At 41.4% G+C, this 18,997-nt stretch overlaps 2 protein-coding genes across 4 annotated transcripts in view; both read right to left on the reverse strand.

The window, feature by feature from the left end:
• AOX1 (aldehyde oxidase 1) overlaps nucleotides 1–7,955 on the reverse strand; it is a 70,299-nt gene extending 62,344 nt beyond the window's left edge. For 2 of the 3 annotated variants that reach the window (XR_003793856.1, XM_029224679.1), the window contains exons 1-2: nucleotides 7,783–7,955; nucleotides 1,910–1,967 (exon numbers count right to left, since the gene is read on the reverse strand). Coding sequence is in view for 2 of the 3 variants with exons in the window: in XM_029224679.1 (XP_029080512.1) it covers nucleotides 1,910–1,967; nucleotides 7,783–7,827 (103 nt within the window). In the remaining variant the exon portion in view is untranslated. The remainder of the gene's footprint in view (nucleotides 1–1,909; nucleotides 1,968–7,782) is intronic. The other variant, XM_029224677.1, reaches the window with a different exon arrangement.
• A 4,499-nt stretch (nucleotides 7,956–12,454) lies between these two features.
• The window catches only part of SGO2 (shugoshin 2), a 28,739-nt gene continuing 22,196 nt past the window's right edge, over nucleotides 12,455–18,997 (reverse strand). The window contains exons 8-9 of the mRNA XM_029224537.1: nucleotides 18,277–18,427; nucleotides 12,455–12,896 (exon numbers count right to left, since the gene is read on the reverse strand). Coding sequence (XP_029080370.1) covers nucleotides 12,881–12,896; nucleotides 18,277–18,427 — 167 coding nt within the window. The 3' untranslated portion in view covers nucleotides 12,455–12,880. The remainder of the gene's footprint in view (nucleotides 12,897–18,276; nucleotides 18,428–18,997) is intronic.

Consider the following 18,997-nt stretch of genomic DNA (forward strand, 5'->3'; position numbering starts at 1 on the left):
TTGCTGAGGAGGGTGAAGCAGCAAGACAGAAAGAGCTTGGTTCCTGATAATGTTGTGACAATGCTTTGCTAGCCTGGATCTACCTACCTTTGGGATTCCTTTACGTGAGTATGACAACCATGAGAATGTGCCTCAGAGACTTCCTTCAACATACAGGGCAACTGACCAAGAGAGCCAACTGCTGCACTTTGATATCCATCACCCCACTTTTCATCAAGGCTATGCCTCGCACGGGCTGCTTCCCACCAATGGCTCAGTGCTATGCAGAGGTATGGGAGTCCTTGTCAACCATTCTCAGTGGCTTTGATGAACGTGCCTTAGACTGCACAGCAGTCTGAGACCCTTCAACTCAGTCTTCTCTCCCTCTCTTCCTTACAGGTCTCAGTCTTCTATGGCTGCCTCCCTATTTCACTCAGGCATTTTTCCTAATAAAACCCTTGAATATTTAATCTCATTTTTTAGTGTATGCTTCCCAGAGAACCTGAAATAACACAATGAGAAAGAAATAAACTATCTTGTTTACTGCTATTGGGATTTTCTGTCACTCACAAGTGAACCAAATCTTAAATATCACATTGGTACCATGGATAACCAGGAAATAAGTATTAATTACTTTTATGTCCAAAAACCTCGAGGACTTCCCTGGTGGCACAGTGGTTAAGAATCCACCTGCCAATGCAGGGGACATGGGTTGTATCCCTGGTCTGGGAAGATCCCACATGCTGCGGAGCAACTAAGCCCGTGTGCCACAACTACTGAGCCCGCGTGCTGCAGCTACTGAAGCCCGTGCGCCTAGAGCCCGTGCTCTGCAACAAGAGAAGCCACTGCAGCATGAGAAGACTGTGCACCTCAACAAAGAGTAGCCCCTGCTCGCCACAACTAGAGAAAGCCCGTGCACAACAATGAAGACCCAATGCAGCCAAAAATAAATAAAATTAATAGAATAATAATAATAATAAATCCTTGAATGACTTTCAGAAGATAGCTATTGATATTTTCTGAGTTGTGTGCTCTTTTGGGAATTTCACTCTCTCTGGGGGAAAAATGTACAAATTCCCATTGTCACACAAGTTTGCATATAATGTAGTGGGGTCCACAGACCTCTGGAAGCCCACTGGAGTTCATGCGTAGCAGGATAAGAATCCATTCCTTAGATGACTTTTATTGAGAAAGTTTTTCCAAGATAACATTTTCAGGTTTAATGTCTCTATTGTTCTTTCACTTTCATTTCAGGAGATTTCTGTGCTCTCTTTTTCTTTTTTTAAATAACTTTTATTACTTGTTTATTTATTTAATTTTTATTTTTGGCTGCGTCAGGTCTTAGTTGCAGCATGCGGGATCTTTCATTGTGGTGCGCAGGCTCTTCACTGCAGTGCGTGGTCTTCTCTCTCTAGTTGTGGCTTGCATGCTCGGTAGCTGCGGCTTGCGGGCTTAGTTGTCCCGCCGCATGTGGGATCTTAGTTCCCCGACCAGGGATCAAACCGTGACCCCTGCATTGGAAGGTGCATTCTTAACCACTGAACCACCAGGGAAGTTCCTGTGCTCTCTTTTTCTAATGTGCACGATGATTAGTCCTTGAAGGTAGAATATCAATATTGTGACTCAATTCTAAAGGATGTTTAATTAAGCCATTTTAGCACCCATTGTTTTAATTCCCATTGTTAGCTTCTCCATTTTATTCAATATATTTAATGCCTAAACAGAGATTAGAAAGAACTTGGTTCTCTGATAAGCACAATTGTTCACTGCCTACAAAACTCCAATCTAGGACTTTCTTAAAGATGAACATAAAGCCCCAGTAGGGAATATGACTCATTGTGGCTCTAAAAAGATATTTGAAATAACACTTGATGAGGATATCAGGGATATACACACATACACACATATGCACACTCAAGGCAAAGGATACGCTTCTTCCTCAGATATGGTAACAGCATTGTTTCAGGATCGACATTTTTTTCTATCACCTGTACCAAAAGAAAGAGTTTAACTCACAAAGCTGAGACAACTAGAATATTTACATAGGTGATTTCATGAACATGCGCTCTTCTACTCATATTCTAAACTTGATTTAATGTTTACGGAACACCTGTGATATACAAATCACCTCTCTGAAGTGTGAAGTCTACATCTTGAGCCCCGGCCACTACTCTGCCACTGTCCTTGGTCCTGAATTATCACTGTTCTCTAAGGCGGTGGTTGTTTCTGCTAACAAAACATTACTGACTCCTGTCCAACTTCTCCTAGAAAGTCTGAGGCAAGTGAGGGTAAAGATAACAGTAGAACTGAATATAGGAGCGGGAGGAAGAGAAAGAGAGAGGTGGGGGAGGTCTCCTGGACTAGAATAGTCTCTGAGAAATTGATACAGTTTTTTTTTAAAGACTTATTTGTTCACCATGTTCAAAGAATTACAGTTTCCAGAAAGAGATCACAACCAACCATGGCTCCCAAATCTAAGAGACAAAGGATGATACAAACATGTGCAAGCAAAGACACACTTAAGAAGTAAGTTTGTGTGGGCAGCCTAGCAGCATGGCAGTTAGAACAGCAGCACCCAATGGATGGCATGACTGAAATGTCACGATTGGTTATGTTTTCCAAAGTGACCGTGTTTTCTCTTTTTTGATGACAAATTTGGATTTCTTTTACATTCACAAATAGAAGCATGATTTGCTTCACAATTTTAGAACTAGAAATCATCCTTCACCATGTTATACTAATTTTCCCTTCTGGAAAGTAGGTGACAAGGGGACACATGCTTCCTCACCCTCAATTCTAAGTGGCGATAGGCCGGGCAAAGTGAGGCACGTGCCAATTACCAAGGTCAGATCTGTGCCCTAGAGGAATGTGCAATATGGTAACAGACAAGTGATTATGTGTGTGTGTGTGTGTGTGTGTGTGTGTGTGTGTGTACATACTAGAATACAAGGAAAACTGTGGGACGTCCCCAGGCATCCCTAACTAAATTGGTCCTCAAATGGAACTCTTTATTTCCCAAACTTACTTCTTCCTTTCTTTTCCCTAACTTGTTTAATAGCCTTACCATCTGCTAGGTCACCTAAGCTTAAAAAACTGCGCTATCTGCGACATTTTCTTTCCTTCAATCCACCACAGTCAGCATCACCAAGTCCTGCCATTTAAACTTCCAAAACGATTCTCTAAACACCCTTCACTTATACTGTCACTCCCTGAAATCCACCCTTATTACCTCCAGCCTGAACAATGATAACAGTTGCCTAACAGGTCTCCTGCCTCCATTCCGGGCACCTGCAATGCCCCCCCTCTATACCACCACTGGAGCAACCTCTCTAAAATCCAAGTCTGATCATGTCCTGTATCTGCCTAAATCCAACACTGGCTCCTGGATGCCAAACTGCTCTGCTGGGAATTCCTGAATCACTCAGGGTGCTTGTTAAAATGAAACCCCTATCGAATCAGGATTTCTGGGAGAGGGAACCAGAAAATGTGCATCTTTAATGAATACACTGAGTGGGTCTTAGGTGAATTTCTAGTCAAGAGCTCCTGGAACACAAGAAGAAATTCAAACTCCTTAGCATAGCCTACAAGGCCTCTTTGAGAAACTTTCCATCATTTGTCATTCAACCCATGCATCTTGAACTCTGGTCACATGGGAGAACTGGCTGGTCCCAGCAGTGCAGGGACTTTTACCCTTAACTACATTTGCTTATAGGATTCCCTCTGTCCTGAAAGTCCTCCCTCTTTTCTCTACTTAGCAGAATTTTGTTTGCCACTCAAAGCCCTGCTCAAGTGTTCTCTCCTGTGGGATTTGCTGCCATTTAATATATCCTTCCCACTCTCTGCTCCAAGAAACAGTCCTCCTCTGTGCTCCCATGGTCAACATCTACACATCTTTCACAGAACGTGTTACTCTGCAGCATAATTAGTTGTTTATGTATAAGCCTCTCTTGATCCTGAGAGAAACCACCTTCCATTATTCTTTATGTCAAACACTGAACTAGGTGCTGGGGATACATGACAAGGACATAATAAATGTTAATTAATCTAAATGAATAACTTGATATGTACAATTTGCTATGACAACACTAAGAAAGGAGGGATGATTTCTCACAGGCTGGGACTTATAAACAGAAGAAAAGAAAGAAAAACAGAAGAACCAGTAATGGTGGCAGAAACTACTGATTGTCTATCTCAGCATGCTTTCTCCATTTCTTCCTTCCTGCTGCCTGTAATAAGGATGACGTGGCTAGAATGCCAGCAACCATTTTAGACCATAAGGCAACACATTAACGGCAACAGGGGAAAAAAAAGAAAAGAAACTTGGGTCTCCGATGACACCAAGAAGCTTCTAGACCAGCTCTGCAATGTCTACCCCCAGATACAGTATCCTTTATGTAAAAGTAAACATGAATTATATCTTTTTTGAACTACTTAGGTTTGAATTTGTGCCATTTGCAGGTGAAACTAATTCTAATTCATACATATGATGATGAATCCTCAGAAGCCCAATTTTAATGGAGAGACGGGATCTGGGTAATAAAGAGCACTTTAGGCTTGAGAGAGATTTGTATGTTCATAAGGAATTAATGGAAGAGCAGGCCTTGCTTGCTTGGGTATTTGTTCCCGGAGATGTCTCAAGAGATCGGACTTTGGCTCAAAGTGCCCCTGGCTTGAAATGTGTTTACTTTTCTCGATTTGGTGGATGGCACATTTGGAGGAGGGAAGTGGGGCAGGGATCTGGCATGTACCCTGTCCCGGCAGGTCTTGGAGTGAAACAGGGAGGTCAGGACTCAGATGGTAGCTGGCAGGGGGTGGGGAGGGAGGGAGGGAATGAGGAACAGAGTTATTCTCACTGACTCTGGTTGGGAGAAATGATGCCAGCTCTCAGCTCAGGGTCATTGCATGTTTTTGTCTCAGTAAAGCCTTGCATGTTGCAAGGGTGGCATGTGTCCCTCTGCAGACAGCACAGGACTCAAATCCACGCCTAACCATTTCCAAAGCCCACACCTTTGATCTCTACACCTCACTGCTTCATAAAACGAGTTGCTACGGTTCCTGAGATGTGTTGAGAGTGGCATCTAGGATGTAACTTATTCCTGGGCTCTGCCTCCCGCAAACTCCATGTTAACTGAGTCACCTGCTTTGGAGGCTGCTGGTGAAGCGAGTAAGATTTCAGAAATCTCTCTGCAGCTCGATCTCTGACCAACCTGCATGGCCTTAGCCCCTGCCCAACGACACCTTTTGGTGACCTGGGGGGATTCTGCAAAAAACCCAGACTGGAGGCCAATCACATCACCCAGAGTCTCCTAACGGGCTTCAAAGCTTCCTTTCAAGGGCAGGATTTTAATCCCAGAGGTTATGTTTGACTTCAAGACCCCCTCTCCTGGTGGCTTTCTTCTCTCACTTTTCTCGACATCCACTCGCCCTCTGAACCAGAGACTTTATTCTAATTCTATCCATGTGGCAATCAGGCTTGCTTGCTGGGATTGAAGCACACACCTAACAGAATTTGGAAGGGAGGGGCAGGAAAGGGAAGGGGTGACATAATTTCTTTTAACAGGGTAATTGCAAAAACTAAATCAATATTTCTAGCCTGCACTTTCCAAATGATCACAGGACTTTTGGCTCATAAATAAAACAAGCCCATAGATAAGAACCAGCTTATCTATTTTTAAAAATCAACAGAGCACGAGCTCCCCTGGTGGCGCAGTGGTTGAGAGTCCGCCTGCCGATGCAGGGGACGCGGGTTCGTGCCCCGGTCTGGGAAGATCCCACATGCCGCGAAGCGGCTCGGCCCGTGAGCCATGGCTGCTGAGCCTGCGTGTCCGGAGCCTGTGCTCCGCAACGGGAGAGGCAACAACAGTGAGAGGCCCGTGTACCGCAAAAAAAAAAAAATCAAGAGAGCACAAACTATTATTAGCCATTCTGTTAAAAGTTCCACTACAGTTTGTTTGGGAGCAGGGGAGGGAGGAGGGGGAGAAGAAGCTAGACTCAAACACCTGTTTCCTCCTTTAACCAAAACCCTTACCATCTCCTCCAAAGCCCCTGGCCACATCTCCAGCCCCACCGGCCTCCTTGCTAACCCCCCGAGCACGAAGAAATCCTCGTGTCTGAGGATCTTTGCACCTCCGCTCCCTCGGTCTGGAATGCTTTTCCCTCAGACGTCTGTTCCTCACTTCATACTGGCCACCACTCAAATGTCAGCCTCTCAGAAAGTCTTAAACATCCATCCCGCCTGAAGAACCAGCTCTCGCCACTCTCCGGCCCCTCACTCTGCTTTATTTTTTATCCTGGCATTTATCACTGCCTGGCTTGATACATTTCTATTTATTTATATGCTTGTCTTCTGTCTCCCCAGCACAACATAAACTCCGTGCAGACAGGGACTTGGTCATTTCTGTTGTGTCCCCTGAGGGCACTGGAACACTGGCATATAGCAGGCCCTTAAATAAACGGATTAAAAACTCACCATCACTCTTTGTGAAGTAGGCAGTATTATCTCTCTTTAACAGAGGAACTGAGGCTAGGTTAGGTTGTCTCCATAAGAATTGGAGCTGGAAATGAATACTTGTTTGTCCAAATATAAAGGCCAGAGCTGTGTCTACTATACCATTCAGTTATGCAAAAGAAAAAAAAAACGACATCACGCGATCACTTCAAACCCAACTCCCATCTGCCATCCTCGCCCTTATCATGGTTCACGCTCATAGCAGTCCTGCGAGGGGGTCCTAACGGCCCCCAACACAGTTCAGGAAAAACAAGCTCATCTTACCCAGGGTGGAATCCAGGCAGCAGGAACAGAGGAAGATTTTATAGGGCCTAGAACTTGCACAGTTTGGGGGAGGGAATCCTCTTTAAGAAAAATAATACAAAATCCAAATGCGAAATTAGGCTCAGGGCTTTAGAAGAGGCCTCACAAGTGAGAGGCCCTGATGCTTGACCTTCCTTAGCTTTCTGGTGAGTCCCTGTGCCAGTCAGGGAAAGTCTGCCTATCCCGGCCCAGAAGCAGGGATCACAGGGCGGCTCTGAAGGCGCCGGCGTGTGGAAAGGCCGCTATCACAGCCCTTGCTCCTTTGTCTGCTCTTAAGGAAGCCCTTTAACACTCCTGCCTCAGTTTCCCCCTTGCAAAGTGGCGGCAATATGCTGGGACAACATGAAGAGTGAGCAATCTATGGTCACGTCCGTGGGAGTGTTTTAAAGGATTCCCCGGGCGCTTTGCTGCCTCCAAACATCGGACAATCGCTGGAACTGCCCCAGAGGATCTGCAGAGCCAGCACGGCTTCTGAGAGGGCAGCTGCCGCGCCAGCAGTGGACCCACTAAGGGCCTTCGAGTCCCCAGAGGAGGGTGTCGGCTCAGTGCTGCCAGGAACTAGCTGTGACTTTGGAAACGATGGGAGTGAGAGGTCTCAATGAATTCATCTCTGTGGTCCTGTCCTGACTCCAAACCGCTCTCTGCTCATCCAAACACACCCAAGAGCTGAGGCCTAATGAAAGACGTTCCCGTTTGGGGATGGGTCTGACGGAGGGAAGATTTGGGAGTGCTGACTCTGCCGAACAAGGACAGTCATTTCTCTTCCTGTTTATGGGGTGGGGTGCGGTTGATACCGTGCGTCTTGGAAGGAGAGGAGAAAGGAACATGAGGAAGGCGGAACCCAAAGATCCAGGCAGTCCCTTAAGACGCATCCTTTCCCTGCCCCGACGCGCAGGCAAACCCACGTGCAGCCCAGGGCGCGGCGCGTGAGCAGCGCTCCAGCACCGGGGAGGCCCGGCGGAACCGGCCGGGCAGCCCCGGGGCGCGCTCACCTTGCGGCCGTTCACATAGAAGAGCAGCTCGGTCGTCCCGTCCATGGTGGCGTCCCGCGGTCCCACCGCGCAGGCCCGCGGTCCGAGGATCCCGAGGAAGAGTCGCCAGCACCTGTGACCCGACACGACGACGCAGACCTGGCTGCAGAGTCCTAAAGTCCAGCCACCGCCGAGGGATAAAGTCCCAATTAAGATCCAAAGTGCGGTGAGCGCCCGGCCAGGGAAGCTCTCCCCCCGGATATCAGGACGTCACCGCCGCGCTCCCTCCGGCCTGAGACCATTGGCTGAGACCCTCGTTCCCTCGCCTGCGGCGGTGGGCGTCTGCGCCCCACTCCCCCGCCTCTTAGCAGGTAGGGCGGGTCCTGTGACTCTCTACGGTCTCTTATATTAGTACATATTTTAATGGCTTTCCAGCTAGATTTGAAGTCCGGGAACAGTAGGGGTTATTTTTGTACCTTTCCTGCCACCACGCCTGCCTCATCCTGTACTTTTAACAGTTGATAAACAATCACATTCATTCCAGCTTTGCAGGAAAGAAACTTAAGGACAATGGATGGTTTTACAACTTTACCTCACAGTTTTACAAACAATTATTCCAGTTTTTTATATCAAGAGCTACCTTGATATAAACTATCTTTTTTAAGTTTTATCGTTATTCAGTTTATCCAGTGAATCACTATAAAGTTTATCTGATGAGTGTTAATAGTGATGTAAAACATCTCGAAAAACTTTTTAAAAATAAAACTTGGAAAATACTGAAAAGCATAAAAAGAAAAGTCACCTGTGTCCACAACTTAGAACTTACCACTGTTAACTTTCTGGGTCTATTTTTACATTTTTGAAATCTGCACTATAACAAAAGCTCAAATGGACTCACACTCTTTTCCAGACTTCTCTTAACATACCTAGAACATTTGCCATCTCATTTATGTAAACGTATACGTTATTGTGAAAATTTCTAAAATTTGTACATAAAAGAGTACAACTAGCATCCCCATACACCTGACTCACTGAGCTTTAAAAATTCGCAACATTTTGCCACACTCCCATGTCTCTTCTGGAGTATTTTAAAGCCAATGTCAAGCACATTATTTTACCCCTAAATACTTCAGTATACATTAAAAATTTTGTTTACAAAGGAAAATGCCATTATCAAATATAACAAAATGAGTATTTTAATACCTTCAAATTTCCCAGTGTCTTAAAAAAATGTCTTTTTACATTTGATTTCTACTTGATGTACGTCCTTGTCGTCTCTTCAGTCTTTTTAAATCTAGAATAGTCTCCTCATCCCCTCCTCCTTTCTAAAGCTATCAACACTCTGAAGAAGAAACCTAGGTCAGTTGTCCTACAGAATGAACCACATTTTGAATATGACTGGTTGCTTCTCCCTGGTGTTCTTTGTTCCTCCATGCTACTGACTTCTTGTACCCTGCTTACGGATCTAAAGCCTTGATTTAATTCAGGTTCAATTTTTTTTAACCATCTTGGGTTTTACAATTGTATCTCTTTTCACTTATGCCAAAAATCTTGGTTCTAAAACTTCAACATAATTGCTTTATCTTGTCCTTAGATCGATTTCAAAACAACCACATCAATACTATGGCCGCAATAAGGTTAGTGAATAGAAGTTTAAGATTTCTTTACAGTTCTTTTATTCTTAGAGTATACCCTAATAAAGATACACATTTAAAATTCTTTTTCTAAGGTCAGTTATCTCTGTGTTTGTCACCATCTTGATAGTTTTCATTTTCACTTGTTTTTCAAGTTAGCTGCTCCCTATTGCTACTTATGTTGTTCCTTTTTTGTTGTTGTTATTACAAACCATACCATAGTGAAATTTTTGTATTCTTTTCAAGAGAATTTTTGGTATAGTTTCCTAAAAGTGGGATTGCTGTGTCAAATGATTTTATACGCATATGTATTGAATAATTTTGCTAGATATTGTCAAAACCTTTTCTATAAATGTTGTATCATTTTGCATTTCCTCCAGCAATGAACAGGAACCTTCCCGGGGAAAAAAGGAAGAGGCTGGGATTATTAGAACTTGGAAACTTAAGAGGAGACCTCTGAGGGGAGAACACTGCTCAGCTGCCGTTAATACCTCAGGATGTAGGAAAAGGGCTTCCGGGGGTCAGTGGGCACTCAGATTTCACATGACTTTCCATCTCCTTCTATCGTCCCCTATTGACAGAAGCTTCAAAGTCAGCTAGCAAAGAAGAAACGTGACTTGCAGAGTTCTGGCATCACACGGCTAAGTATAGAGAGATGGGCTTAGAGTTGAGACAAGAGCTGGCCACATTAAAAAGTGGGGTTTATTCCACGAGAGCAAGAATTTGTTTCAGGATCAACAAATTAATGAATATAGTTCACTATGTGAATATATCAAAGGAGGATAATCATATCTCTCTTTTGTGCTGATTCACATTAAGCTATTATGTTTTGACTTCAAATCCACACTTCTCTACTCCACTTTAAGGCTAAGCCTTGGCAAACCACATTTCTCCTTTGCCAGGTTCCCTTCCAGTCTCTGGCGATAGGTGATAGAGGGGAACTGGAAGGATGGAGGAGAGAGACATTTGCTGTTCCTGTTTGCTTCCTGTTCCTGTCAGGGTCACCACAGAGTGGTTCATGCGGCGGGAACAACTGACTTCAGCAGCCACAGCTGGCTCCAGTTCGCAGCTTTTCCACATTATCGGACCAGTCTTGTGTAGCCCTTCAGGGAAACAGCACCAACCAGTTGCACACCCTCCCCCTAGAGTCCTCTAAGCCTTTAAAGTCTTCCTGAAAGTCTTCCTCTAAGCCTTTAAGTTTCAATACTTCCATCCTTTTCTCTGTGTTCCCTCAGCCTCAGAGATGGTGGGTGCTTCCCATAGTTACTTCCTCTATGATACTCCCCTAGTCCCTTTTGCCTTTTCAGTTCTTGTTCAGTTCTCTAGAATATGGTTAACAATTTATATCTGTGGGGGGTTTTTTGTAGTACACGGGCCCCCCACTGCTGTGGCCTCTCCCATTGCGGAGCACAGGCTCCGGACGTGCAGGCTCAGCGGCCATGGCTCACGGGCCCAGCCACTCCGCGGCATGTGGGATCTTCCCAGACCGGGGCACGAATCCGCATCCCCTGCATCGGCAGGCGGACTCTCAACCACTGCGCCACCAGGGAAGCCCAGTATATCTGTGGTTTTTATCTCTTGGCTGGACCCTAACTAATAGTCTCCATCAGCGCCAAAAGTCACTTGACAAAATTCAACATTCATTCATAATTTTTTTAAAAAGCACTCAATAAAATAATAATCAGTAGATAATAGTTTAATGTGATTATAAACATACATAACCAGCTCAAACCACAGCATCTTACTTAATGGGATAAAACCAGAGGCATTCCCATGAAAATCATGAACAAGACAAGGATACCCACTATTGTCACTGCTATTTAACATTTAACACAAGGTAGCAGCCATGCAATTAGACAAGAGAAAGCAACAAGAGGCATTAAGAATTGGGGAGAAAAAGGGAGTAAAGATAGCTTGGTTTTCAGGAGATAGATCTAGAAAATACTGCAAACAATAACAGAGTTTATTTCCCATTTATATTACCAGGAAAAAAGAGAGAATGCCTAGGCATCAAGAAATGTGGAAAACATCCATGAGGGAAACTTTGAAACTCCCACAAAGTCTCTATAATTTAGAGGATGGTAGTGGGGCATCAAAAGAAACACAGACAAGTAAAGGGAACAGAAAATTGAGAAATAAATTTAAGTGTACATGGAAATACAACATTGAAAAAGGTGGCACTTCAAATCAGTAGTGGAAAACACGGACTTTTTAATTAATGGGGAATCATTTGGAAAAAGGTCAAAATTGCATTCCTGTCTCACACCATGAAACAAAATCCATATGAATCAGAAATTTAAATGTAAAAACAAAATGAAACCATGGGTAAATGTCTTTATAATATGGGAATAGGAAATTTGTTTCTTGCTGTGACCAAATTCCGCCAACAATAAAAGAAAAGGTTTATAAGTGTGATACATACAATGAAAAATAATTTGCATGGGAACAGAAAAAAAGAAAAGACAAACCTCATGGAAAAGAGAAAAAAATAGAACTAAACAATAGGAAACATAATACCAGAGAATGACTCTAGGAGGTCTGAAGCCTTAAAGTAATAGGAGTACAGGAAAGGAACAGACTGTCAGGATGCCAAGCTCTTAACCACTGTGTAAACTGTTCCTTTAATAAAGCCTCTAGCCTCCATTCAGCCAACACTGTTGATAATGAGTAAGTTCTGTGGGACTCTGTAGTCCTACAGCAGTTTCTCGAAGTTTGGTCCTAGGACAATCTGCCCCAGAATTATCTGCGGTGTTTGTTAAAAATGCAGATTTCTGGGCCCACCCTTTTCGTTGTCGGATATTGTCTAAGAAAACTTTTCCATATAGGCAGAATAGAATTTGACTAGTCATCTGAATACAGTAAGCTATGTTCATTAATCTCAGATAGGAATAGGATTTACTACTTAAAGTTATAAAAACCAAATTCAAAAGAGCCTGAGAGGTTAACCCCTCAGCCAACCCCTCATCAGATTACATATAATGGAAGTAATACAGAAGCTGCAATTGAAGAAGTAATCTTGAAAGTTGAAGAACAAAGGGTGAAAGACAACTGGCCAGGACAGAAGGTGACTTTTAAAATCTTACAGGTGTTCACATTTACTGAATGGTTTTAAAAACAAAACAAAACAAGATAGCTTGGTGTACAACAAGGTAACCAATACAAAAGTATTTATAATACATTTTATTTGGTTAAAAGGCTAATAGCTATTGTTTACTTAAAGGTTGTTTGGTTGAAAGGAGCTTAAATGAGCAGGAAGATGTTATAGGATGACCAAAATAATTTTAAAAGGTTAGTATTACAAAATAGTTATTTTATGCATATTATCTATACATAAGAATAAACACTCCATGAAAAGGCAGAAAATGAAAAAGAAAAAAAAACCCAAAACTTTTTGTCATACGTTTCATCTTCTTGATCTTAGTTATATCCTTGTTTTGACTTGTTATGGTTTGAGAATTCAGAAAAACCAGAATGTATAAATTCACTCATCTTCTCATCTTCCTGCAAAGTAGAAAAAAAAGGAAGATTAACAATAATAACAACCTAAAGCTAATGCTTTTGCTGCAAAGTATGGAGAGGAAAATTGCTGCATCATACCAGTAGAAAGCAGTTTCCTCAAACCACAAAGCTTCGTCACATATTTAAAATACTCTATGATAATGGGAATTATAAATAAGGTTTAAGAGAAATTAATCAACATAGATTTTACACATTTCATGATTTACCATATATTTCCTTTTTATTAATGAACTTTAGCATACATATAAGAATATATAAAAATGTACAATTTTTTTTTTTTTTTTTTGGTATGCGGGCCTCTCACTGTTGTGGCCTCTCTGGTTGCGGAGCACAGGCTCTGGACGCGCAGGCTCAGCGGCCATGGCTCACGGGCCCAGCCGCTCCGCGGCATGTGGCATCTTCCTGGATCGGGGCACGAACCCATGTCCCCTGCATCGGCAGGTGGACTCTCAACCACTGCGCCACCAGGGATGCCCAAAATGTACAATTTAAAAACTCAAATAAATGCTGATACACCTACACCCAGGTTAAAAAATAAACTCTTACCACACCTCACAAGCCTCCAGTGTGCCCCTTTCCAGTGTGCTCCCTTTTGTGAGACGAGATCACAGTTCTCTCATCTCCCGAGAAGAAACCACCATTTTGAATTGAGTTCATCAATCCCTTGTTGAATAGTAGCAGAAACAGTGGGCATTCTTGCCTTGTTCCTAATTTAAATGGAAATACCTCCATTGTCTCCTCATTAAACAAGATACTGCCTTTAGGATTAAGGTATGTATATACAATTTATCATTATAAGAAAGTATCCCTCAATGTCTATCGAGTGTTTTAATCATGAGTGACTGCTGAATTTCGTCAAAGGCTTTTTTCAGCATCTATGAAAGAATCATATGCTTTAGTTTCTTAGGTTTATTAATATGGTATATGAGGATAGGTTTTCTAATACTGAACCAACATTGCATTCCTGGAATAAACCTTACTCAGTCATGGTATATGTTTTTCATAGCATGGTGTGGATATGCTTTTGTAATTGTGCCATGAACACTTGAGAGGAATATGTATTCTCTCTTATCAGAGTGTGGAGTTTGATATGTATACATAAGATTTACCCTATTCATTATGTTGTTTAGACCTTCCATCTCCTTACTTATTTTTTGCCCACTTTATTTGTTTTATACTGAGTATATTAAAACTTATTAGTGTGTTCCTATCTGTTTCCATGTATCTCCTGTAGTTTTTGCTTCATAGAAGTAGTTGTTCTGCTATTTGGTACATAAATATCATAACTATTACATACTCTTTGTGGATTAGGGCTTTTACTATTTAAAATGTCCCCTTTTGTTATATCCAGTACTTTGGGACTTAAGAGATAAAGACTTTAAAAAATATATTTGTATTACCTTCCTGGTAACTCCTGCGGCTCCTACTCTCAATGCCTGTGATGACCACTCCATAATATACTGTAAGCAGTTTCCATCAGGATTTATCTTCAGTGGGGGCCTATCAAAAGCTGTGATGTACCTGCCGCATGCCATTCCCAGTCCAAAAGGAAAAAAACAGCAGCTGGATTGTTATTACTCTTAGTTTATACTAATGTACATTGTGATATTTGCTTTTAAAAATTTTGCCAGCTGGGCTTCCCTGGTGGCGCAGTGGTTGAGAGTCCGCCTGCCGATGCAGGGCACACGGGTTCGTGCCCCGGTCCGGGAAGAACCCACATGCTGCGGAGCGGCTGGGCCCGTGAGCCATGGCCACTGAGCCTGCGCGTCCGGAGCCTGTGCTCCGCAACGGGAGAGGCCACAACAGTGAGAGGCCCGCGAGTCGCAAAAAAAAAATTTTGCCAACTAAACTGATTACCAGATAATCTGCATGCCCAGAAGATCTAAACTAAAATAGAATACTATTTCATTACAGCATTTTGCTATATTTAGTTTAGAATAGGTAGCTCTTTTAAAAGAATTAATTATTATTCAGCAGTAAAAAGGAATGAGAAAAGTCGCTACAAATTGATATGGAGTGATTTCCAGAACACACTGTTAAATGATAAGCAGCAAAGCCCAAAAAAGTAGTTAAGTATGCTACCTTTATGTAAGAAAAAGGGTGATATACATATATCTGCTCATTTGTGCAAAAGAAACACAGGGGCAATAAACCAGAAACTAAAGGAACTGATTATCCACAGGAGGTGGTGAAAATAGGATAGAAAGGAGGGGTAATGGGAGTGGGGTAGCAGGAATGAAAGTAGTTGACACTTCTCTGCATATACCACTTTGTATAGCTCTGACTTGTACAACCCAAGAAATGACTCACATACTCCAAAAGTAAATGACTAAACCCACCAAGATGTGGGAGAAGAAAATGGAATACAAACAATAACAAATGAATAACATAATTATGTTGAAGGTGGGTGGTAAGAAAAGAACTAACCTAAGACAAAAAGAACTGTACCTAAATGTTATGATCTAGTTAGTACGTTTCTCATAGGGATATGGGTCAGCAATTCTGAAACTACTTTACGTGTATGCTAGAATTGAACAAACAAATAAATAAATAAATATGTCATAGATAATGAGAGCCAGGCTACTTACCAATAGAGAAAGAAATTACAAATAAGCAAAGCTAAAATGAACCCTGTGATGTTGAACAGGAATCAGAGGTATCAGTCTAAACTCAAGGTTTTCACTATACACACAGACAGATAAATATAAAAGTATGCATATTCATGGATTAGTATAATACATACATTTCCTAGCTCTGTCTGTTGATGGGGCCTAATATCAATTGTCCCTGTGGTAGAGAGACTCTGTGGAGGACCCCGCCACGATCCCTGCCTACTGGTGTTCATGCCCTTGTATAATACCCTTTCCTTGAGTATGGACAGGAGCTGTGACTTGCATCTGACCAACAGAAATGGCAACGGTGATGGGGTGTCTCCCTTTTGAGTATATGTTTCATTATATAGCACTCCATCTTGCCAGAGGATTTGCTCTAGAGACTCTCTCTGGTTTTGAAGTAAGTGGCCATGTTGGGAGGCCCATGGGGCAAGGAGCTAATGGTGGTCTCTAGGAGCTGAGGATAGCCTCCAGCCAACAGCAAAAAAGCTGGGGCCCTCTGTCCTATAACCACAAGGAAATGAATTCTGCCAACAATCTGTGTGACCTTGGAGGCGGATTTTCCCCCAGGAGAGCCTCTGGACGAGAATCAGCCTGGATGACACTGTGATTACAGGTTTGTGAGACACTAAGCAGAGTACCCAACTTAGCTGACTAAGTGCAGATTCCTGGTCCACAGAAACCAAAAGAAAATAAATGTGTGTTGTTTTAAGCCACCAGGTTTATGATAATATTGTTCTGCAACAACAGATAATACAACACAACATAAGCAGTGAGAATACCTAGTGCCCAGATCTTGTATTGTACCAATGCTAATTTTCTAGCTTTGATAATTGTAGTATAGGTATGTAAGATGTTAGAATTGGGAAAAGCTGGGTAAGGAGCATATGAGAAACCTCTTACTATTTTTACAACTTTTTGGTAAGTATAAAATTAGTTCAAAATAAAAAGTTTAACTTACAACTCAATAGGAAAAAGATAACCCAACTGAAAAAAGGGCAAAGGATCTGAATAGACATTTCTCCAAAGAAGATATAAAAATGGCCAATAAGCACATGAAAAGATGCTCAACATCATTAGTCATTAGGGAACTGAAAACCAAAACCATAATAAGATACCACTTCACCACACTCACTAGTATGGCTAGAATCATCAAAAAGTCAAATAATAACAAGTGTGCTGGTGAGGATATAGAGAAATCAGGACCCAACAGAGTCCCACTGTTGGTGGGACTATAAGATGGTACGGCAGCTTTGGAAAACTGTCTAGCAGTTCCTCAAACGATTAAACATAGCTAACATATGACTCAGCAGTTCCATGACTAGGCAAATACCCAAGAGAAATGAAAACGTATGTACACAAAAAAACTCACAAATGTTTATAGGAGCATTATTTATAATAGCCAAAAGGTGGAAACAACTAAATGATCATCAAAAGACAAACGGATAAATAAAATGTGGTGTATATATACAATAGAATATTTTACTTAGTCATAAAAAGGAATGAAATACTACTCATTCATGCTACAACAGGGATGAACCTTGAAAACATTATGCTAAGTGAAAGAAGCCAGTCACAAAGACCACATATTATATGATTTCATTCATATGAAATGTCTGAAGAGGATGTCTATAGAGACAGAAAGTAGGTGATGGGTTGGTTGTCTAGGGCTGGGAGATACAGGAGTGACAGCTAAAGGGCATGGGGTTTCTTTTTGAAATGAAGAAACGTCCTTAAATTGACTGTGGTGATGGTGTGCGTATCTGTGAATCTACTAAAACCCACTGAATTGTACAATTTAAATGGGTGAAACATACGATATGTGAACTATAGCTCAATAAAGCTGTTTTTTAAAAAAGCCCTTGGTTAACTGGCTTCTCTTGCACCCTCTCTTGCATTGCTGCCACCTGCTGGTTATTGTTTTAAAATACCTGTCAAAAACGATCAATGTCTTTAATTTTACAGAAGCAAACACTGAAACAAATGCAAAGAGAAAATTTGAGGATATTTCTCTCTATCCTTTTGGAAATACCATCCCAAATATGATCAGGTTCTCTGAAATAGCAACTTCATTTATCCTTGTAAAAATAAGATTCTGAATAAAACATATGTAAAAGGCATTTGGACATTTTTTGAGATAATCAAGGAAATGTGAATTGGGATTTGCTATTAGATGACAGTGAGGAATTATTGATAATTTTGTTAGTTGTGATCATTGTTGTCCAGTTTTGTTAAGTTTTTATATTCTAGAGATATATACAGAAGTGTCTTAGGAATTAAATGACTCAATATTAGGGATTTGCTTTAAAGATACAACAACAAAAAACGGATAGTGGAAGTAAATATGGCAAAATATTGATAACTCTCAAAGCTGAGGGATGGATAAATGGTGGGGGGAGTACTATTCCCTCTTTGGGGGTATATGTTTGAGGTTTAAAAAAAAAAGAAAAAGGACTATTATTCTTTGAGACCAAAGGACATATAAACACTCTGAATCAATAAATGGGGGTAACAAATAATGAGGTTTGCAAATTATAGGCAACAAAAAAACACTTTTAAGCCTGTTCAAAGAATAAAAGAAGACATTTCTTCAAATCTTACCCAGATCATAGTGTGGTTGTTACATGTCAACAATACATGCTTCACTGATACTCAGAAGTGTTCAAATACTAATTCAGGCAGGAATCTTTTTGAAAGCACGTATTTTACAGTACTGCACTGAAATCGCTTTTATGTCATTGAATACTCACCCTTTGAGACTTGGCTCTTTTAAAGAGAGAGGAGTACACCTTCTTCTTCGGCTTGACAGCTCCGAAGATAGATCTTCTAACTTGTTTTCAGATTTAGCAGTGTTATTTGAAACAAAACTGGTATTTGTCAAGTCCTGTAGCATTCTAACACCTGAAAAGAGTATTGTTTTCAAAAATATTTTTAACAGTATATATAGAGATATGGAACTACACATAGGATATTTACTGGTTTGTAAATTATTGGTAGCAAATTTTTAAACTTAATAATCAAGTTATAACTTTAAATTTTACAAAAGTAGCACTGAAATTATCTGTAAATCAGTTTTTTTCTAGCAATAATGAGAGGAAAAGAGACCTACCATTTAAGACAAACTAGCAAAGTAGTAGCCTGCAATATTTTTATTCTGAAATCACATTTAGGCTGACAGAAATTCTTCATGAATTCAACTCTAGTCACCGAATCACGCAAATTACTGCACATTCATTCAACATTTGTCATCGACTGCTCAAGCTATGAAAGGCACCATGAGGAACAGAGATGAAAGACGGCTCACCAGTCTCTAAAATGTCCTGCAACTCTAGACCTTGGCACTTCTTTTGCGTCAGTATTCCCTTTACATGAAGTCTTATCCATAAAAATCCTAGTGTTCTACATACATACATTGAAATGTTAGGCTCCCAGTAGAAAACTTTAATTGATATGGGAATGTCTAATGTTGCA

The sequence above is a fragment of the Monodon monoceros genome, unplaced genomic scaffold, assembly GCF_005190385.1.
Source record: "Monodon monoceros isolate NGI ecotype Baffin Bay Population unplaced genomic scaffold, NGI_Narwhal_1 Super_Scaffold_16, whole genome shotgun sequence".
Taxonomy (NCBI): domain Eukaryota; kingdom Metazoa; phylum Chordata; class Mammalia; order Artiodactyla; family Monodontidae; genus Monodon; species Monodon monoceros.